This window comes from Carlito syrichta, unplaced genomic scaffold, assembly GCF_000164805.1.
Source record: "Carlito syrichta isolate Samal-C Ts95f unplaced genomic scaffold, Tarsius_syrichta-2.0.1 Scaffold316420, whole genome shotgun sequence".
In the NCBI taxonomy this organism is placed as follows: domain Eukaryota; kingdom Metazoa; phylum Chordata; class Mammalia; order Primates; family Tarsiidae; genus Carlito; species Carlito syrichta.
Window position 1 is genome coordinate 433,630 of NW_007260516.1, and position 6,939 is coordinate 440,568.

General features: G+C 43.4%; 1 protein-coding gene across 1 annotated transcript in view; it reads right to left on the bottom strand.

The window, feature by feature from the left end:
• The window catches only part of TRPM6 (transient receptor potential cation channel subfamily M member 6), a 156,527-nt gene that overhangs the window by 120,053 nt on the left and 29,535 nt on the right, over window positions 1–6,939 (bottom strand). Inside the window, exons 3-4 of the mRNA XM_008074369.1 lie at window positions 5,029–5,206; window positions 1,089–1,302 (exon numbers count right to left, since the gene is read on the bottom strand). Of these exons, the coding sequence (XP_008072560.1) occupies window positions 1,089–1,302; window positions 5,029–5,206 (392 nt within the window). The remainder of the gene's footprint in view (window positions 1–1,088; window positions 1,303–5,028; window positions 5,207–6,939) is intronic.

Genomic DNA, 6,939 nt, shown 5'->3' on the forward strand with positions numbered 1-6,939 from the left:
CTCACCTCAGCCTCCCAAAGGTGCGGGATTACAGGCTGAGCCACCGAGCCCGGCTCTTAGTGTAGATCTTAAAGCTGGGCAGAATTTGATGGGAGACATTGGCTAAGACATGCCAAATCAAGAGATTTTAGTAACAGGTTGCTAAGGGCAGAAGAAACACTCGTTCTCAACCCTGGATGCACATCAGGCATGCTTCAGAAGCTCCAGCCTGAAAGTCTCTAAATTATCTGGGGGAGAGTCTGGGCATCCGTATTTTAAAAGTTTCCTGGGTAAAATAAAAAATAAAATAAAATAAATACAGGGTCTCCGGGTGACTATTTACTCTACACTGATTATAAACTTATAAACAATAAAGCAAAGGATTAAGGTTCAAAGACCATATATAAAGCTCTTGAATGTCAGATTTCAAGGAGTATAAAGAGTGAGAGATAGTGAGTGTACTGGCAATCATGTAGTTAAAAAAAAAAAAGAAGCAATTATCTACTCATGCCCAATAACACTCAAGCAAGCTTTACTCACGTCACTGATTTCCCAAGTCTGAGAACTTGACAATGATTACATGAGTTTAGCTAAAGTCCAGGCCCACACACACTACAGACTTGCATGGATTTGATGTCCCTTCCAACCTCACCATAGTCTGAAACTGAAACTCGGGAAAGACTATTTTCTTTGCCAGAATTTATCCAAAGCTATGTTACGTAAGTGTATTTTGACAATGGTAAAAATACATTCCAGGAAAGACCTATGACTCTTTGGGGTTTATTTTCCAGTCACTAGGCTTCTTATCTCTCTCCCTTACAACACCACATCTCCTGGGAGTAATGCAGAGCGGAAATCAAGTGACATGGGGGAAAAAATGAAAAGCAAAGAAAAGACGGATGGAAGAGAGAGGAGAAGGGAGGAAGGAAGAGGAATCGAAAGAGAGGGAAGGAGCGAGGGAGAGAACATAGAGGAGGAAGAAAGGGAGGGAATAGAGAGGAGAGGGGAAGGAAGGAGGAGGGAAGTGAATAGAGAGAGAGCGAGGAGGGAGGAAGAAAGGGAAGACAGAAAGGCCGGCAAGGAAGCAAGGAAGGAAGAAGCAGCCTTACCAGTATTGATGCCTTCAGTGATTATCCACGCTCCTGTCGTCTCTGCAGCTTTGACCAAACCTTGGCTGAAGATCTTTTTAAGTTTGGAGGGCATCTTGAAGTTCTGGATGCCCCCGTGGACAGAGATCACCAGCTTGGGCAGTTCCATATTCCACTCTTTCAACATTAAATGCAACAGATGATCCAACTTTGTATCATAAGAAGTTCTGATATACTGCAAGACACACATATATACATCAGCAGAAAACAGTGAAAACGCAAGCCAAGTACAGCAACAATGAGCACACAGCAGGACCGCTGAAATGGTCACAGTCTGGAAGGAAGCGTATGGGATCTCTTTAAAGTTCATCTTCACGTCCTAGAAATATTTACTTTAAAAGATTCCACAGCCCCTTTGAGTTCCTTCTGGGAATTACAAGTCACTGTGGGAAAGCTTCCTTTGGTTTCCATGGTTGGCCCACCAATGTGTTCCAGAAGGCCTGGGTAATGCAGAAATACTTTTAAATAAAAACTGGTCAAAGCCGGGCTCAGTGGCTCAGCCTGTAATCCCGCGCCTTTGGGAGGCTGAGGTGAGTGGATTGCCTGAGCCCGCGGGTTCGAGACCCGCCTGGGCAACTTGGCGAGACCTCATCTCTACAAAAAAAAATCAAAAAAATCAGCCGGGCGTGGTAGCGCGCGCCTGTAGTTCCAGCTATTTGGAAGGCTGAGGCAGAAGGATCGCCGGAGCCCAGCAGGTCGAGGCTGCGGTGGCCGGGAGCGGCCACTGCACTCCAGTCTGGGCGACAGAGTGAGACTCCGACTCAAAAAAAAAAAACAAAAAACTGGCCAAAGTCACAATATCGGCAAACCTGTTAATAAAAGCCTTTATGAAATAAATGGAATGGTATTTTTCATAAATGCTATGGCTTTTAATTTACTTGACCACTTCACATATTTGCATAATTTAAGGTTCAGAAACATGTATATGTAATTTATTCTAAATTTTACCTTCTAACCATTTCCTTTATATAACATGATCCCTCTGAAAAAAAACTTTTTTTCCAAAATAAATTCCCAAAACTCTTGTCTCCAAATAGTTAATTCAAGGAAAATAAAAGATAAGGGAAATTCAACCCAGCACAGAGCCCCAGAATTATTTTTCATTTTACCTAAGATTATATTGCACGACTGTCTTTTTTCTTCCAGTCAATACAGTCATATACAGACCATTCAAATAATATTGAGATGAGCTTGCCTTCCTCAAGCATATGCCAACCAACAGCAAGAATGAGTCATATTCATAAAAAGAAATCAGAACATTAAGAAACCAGGTGGAGATCTCCATACACGCAAACAGGAATTATCACATTATCCTCCAGAATATGATAGCAATTGAAAACAATTTTCCATTCATCTTTGAACTTCTTAATATAGGATCCCTTTATTTCATAATTAAAAATTAGAATTCCTGACCAGGCACAGTGGCTCACACCTATAATCCCAGCACTTTGGGAGGCCGAGGTGGGAGGATTGCCTGAACCCACAAATTTGAGACCAGCCTGGGGAAACTTGACGAGACCTCATCTCTACAATAAATCAAAAAATTAGCCGGGTGTGGTGGCCCACACCTGTAGTTCCAGCTACTTGGAAGGCTGAGGCGGAAGGATCACCTGAGCTGAGCAGGTTGAGGCTGCGGTGACTGTGAGCTTGCTACTGCCTTCCAGCCTGGGCAACAAAGTGAGATTTTGACATAAAAAATAAAATAAAAATCAGAATTCCTGAACATCAGAATGCTGCAGCTATTAAAGATGTGAGTCATAGGCCAGGCGTGATGGCGCAAGCCTGTAATCCCAGCACTTTGGGAGGCAGAGGCAAGAGGATCGCCTGAGCACAGGGATTCAAGACCAGCCTGGGCAACTTGGTGATGCCTTGTCTCTACAATAAATCAAAAAATTAACCAGGCATGGTGGTGCACGCCTGTGGTTCCAACTACTCAGAAGACTGAGGCGGAAGGATCACCTGAGCCCAGCTGGCCAAGGCTGCAGTGGCCATGAGCATGTTACTGCACTCCAGATTGGGCAACACAGCAAGATTCCAATTTAAAACAAATAATAATGCGAGTCATAGAAAGTACATAAAAATAATCAAGACTCAATAAGAAAAGCCTAACACTAAGCATAAAAATGTATGAATTATCAGGAGCTGTGTCTAACTGTAGTTTCAGACCTCCTACATGTGTCATAGCCCCCTCAGCCTTGACACAAGTGATCCCTCATGTCTAAAGTGGTCATATTCCTTGCCTCGTTGGACACCATTCACCTCCCTTACCTGTCAGATCTCGGCTTAGCTGTCCCTACTTTCAGACAGCTTCCTTGGCACACGCACACTGCGCCCCCAAACAGGAGGAGCTACCCATTTCATCTTCTCAAAGAGCCAGTGTTTCATTTTCATAGTATTTGCCATCTCTTATAGCTGTGTATTTATTTCCTGTTTCCCTCACTAGACTGTAAGCAATGTTTGTACACAGAATAGATGTTCTTTGGGACATAGCAAGTATAAGCACCCAATAAATATTTGTCGAATGGAGAAAAAAATGAGTAAATGAAGTTGATGAAGAATAAGGGTCAGAGCCGGGCTCGGTGGCTTAGCCTGTAATCCCGCACCTTTGGGAGGCTGAGGTGAGTGGATTACCTGAGCCCGTGGGTTCGAGATCCACCTGGGCAGCGAGACCTCATCTCTACAATAAATCAAAAAATCAGCCGGGCGTGGTAGCACATGCCTGTAATTCCGGCTACTCGGAAGGCTGAGGCAGAAGGATTGCCGGAGCCTAGCAGGTTGAGGCTGCGGTGGCCAGGAGTGGCAACTGCACTCCAGTCTGGGCGACCGAATGAGACTCCAACTCAAAAAAAAAAAGAATAAAGGTCAGGTGTGATACCTAACACCCGTAATCCAACACTTTGGGAAGCCAAAGCAGGAGGATCCCTTGAGCCAAGGAGTTTGAGGCTGTAAAGATGTATGGTCATGCCACTGCACTCCAGCCTGGGTAACAGATTTAGACCCTGGCTCTTAAAAAGAATAAACATAAAAGCAAAAAAAGGAAGAGTAAAACTTAAAGGAAAATTATACAAAGGGTCCTGTAAGAATCAGTTTTCAAAAAAGGCTGCGGAGGAATGAGGGCAATTTTCCTGCCAACTAGTCATCAGCACAAAAAGTTAAATGCAAGAGAACTAATGATTGGAAATCATTATAGAAATGTATTATGGCTTTTATTAGGATTGCACTACTAGGAACTGACGTTTCAAATCCAGCCAACTGATGGTCACACTCCAGGATATAGCTGACTCAGAGCCTTCCTAAGGTGGAGTCTGCTTGCAGCTTCCCCAGAAAAAGCTGCCTCTGATAAAGGATCAGGTAATTAACATGCACAAAAGAAAACTCCTGAGGGATGGTGGACCTGTCAATACCATGCAAATCATATGCAAAATTACCATGTTAGGGACAGGAGGAAAACGGACCTGGAAAGTGCAAGTATTATCATTCAGTGGATGCAGAGAGAAATCCCCCCATATTCTTCCAAAGAAGAGGCTCTTGGGAGAATAAGTAATCACAAATTACTGGTAATTGCTGTGGTGATGGTTCACTAAAGCCGGCTCCTTATTAGTAACTTTTTTGCATTCCTTAAGTATAAGGCAGCCCTTTGACAAATGTCTCAAGAGCAATAAGTTATTTTCTTCTGCAGAGAGTACACGCTTGTTGAAACAAAGAGGTCACTGAAATAAAGAGCTGGCCACACTATACCTGGGAAAGGGTAAAATGCCTCTCAGAAATGAAGGAAAGAAAGGGTCAGGTCAGAAAACCAGGTTATCTGATTATCTATATACTTGGAGATACAGTTTGGAAGACATATTTGGCAGTTATTCTTTGTTCAAAACCAGCAAAACAATTTGGGTTATGAGCAAACCTTAGAGTGGTAGGTGTGCTCTCCATCTTGGAAATTAATCATGCCAAAGGTATCTGTAGGGCTTTTCGTTGTATGTTGTTCAACAGACCATTGTTCATTTTCATTACCCTTGGTGGCTGAGATGGTCCAGGCATAATCTATTCCAGGGTGGTCTCCAATCAATCGGCCACAGCAACACCTTAAATTCAGGAGGAAAAAAAAAAAAACTAGCTTCATAGATGCAGTGTTTCTACATTTTTCTGGAGTAATACATAAATGCCATAATATTAATTATTAAAACTTCACAACAAGATTTATGTTAAATTTCTCACAATGGATTTTCTTCTAAGTTTAGAAACACTCTCAATGGTTTTCTCTCTCTCTCTCTCTCTCTCTCTCTCTCTCTCTCTCTCTCTTTCTTTCATTGGAGTCTCACTCTGTTGACCAAGCTAGAGTGCAGTGACACACCCACAGTCACCCCAGGGTCAACCTGCTGGGCTCAAGCGATCCTTTCGCCTCAGCCTTCCAAGTGTCTATTAAGTGTGCAATAACATTATGTCTAAAAAATGTATATATTTTAATTTAAAAATAATGTATTGCTATGCCAGGAGCTATGGCTCACATCTGTAATCCCAGCACTTTGGGTGGTCAAGGCAAGAAAATGGCTGAGCCCAGGGGTTCAAGAACAGTCTGAGCAAATTGGAGAGACCCTCATCTCTACAATAAATCAAAAAAATTAGCTGGGTGTGATGGTATGTGCCTGTGGTTCCAGCTACTTGAAAGGCTGAGGCAGAAGGATCGCCTGAGCCCAGCATGTCAAGGCTGTCGCAGCCATGAGCATGCCACTGCACCCCAGCCTGGGCCAAAATACACAAAAATAAATAAACATTTAAAATGTATTGCTAAAAAACGTGAACAACCATTTAAGCCTTCAGTGAGTCGTAATCTTTTTGCTGATGGGAAGGTCTTACCTCAATGTTGATGGCTGCTGATTGATCAAGGTGGAGGTTGCTGATGGCTGAGGGGTGTAGCAATTTCTTACATTAAGACAACAATGAATTTTTCCCCATCAATTGACTCTTTTTTTCCGCCGGACGGCGGTGGCTCAAGCCTATAATTCCAGCACTTTGGGAGGGCGAGACGAGAGGACTGCCTGAGCCCACATGGTTGAAACCAGCCTAGGCAACATGGTGAGACCTCGTCTCTACAATAAATCAAAAATTAGCTGGGCGTGGTAGACATGCCTGTAGTTCTGGCTACTTGGAAGCCTGAGGTGGAAGGATCGCCTGAGCCCAGCAGGTCAAGGCTGCGGTGGCCAGGAGTGTGCCAGCCTGGGTGACAGAGTAAGACTCCAACTCAAAAAAAAAACCAAAAAACCTATTTTTTTCACAAAAGATTTCTCTATAGCATGTGATTCTGTTTGATAGAATTTAACCTACAGTACAACTTCATTCAAAATTAGAGTCAATCTTCTCAAACCCTGCTGCTGCTCGACAACTAAGTATGTATAATATTCTAAGTCCTTTGTTGTCATTCTAACAACATTCACAGCATCTTCACCAAGAGTAGAATCCATTTTTTAAAAACTGCTTTAACCAGGTGCAGTGGCTCATGCCTGTAAATCCCAGCACTTTGGGAGGCAGAGGCGAGAGAACTACCTGAGCCCACAGGTTTCAGACCAGCCTGAGCAACATGGTGCTGCATTGTCTCTACAATACATTCAAAAATCAGTCGGGCATGGTGGCACATGCCTGTGGTTCCAGTTACTTGGAAGGCTGAGGCAGGAGGATCACCTGAGCCCAGAAAGTCGAGGTTGCGGTGGGGTGGCTGTGAGCATGCCACTGCGCTCCAGTCTGGGCGACACAGTGAGACTCCGACTCAAAAAAAAAAAAGAAAGAAAGAAAGAAAGAAACTACTTTTTTTTTTGAGTCA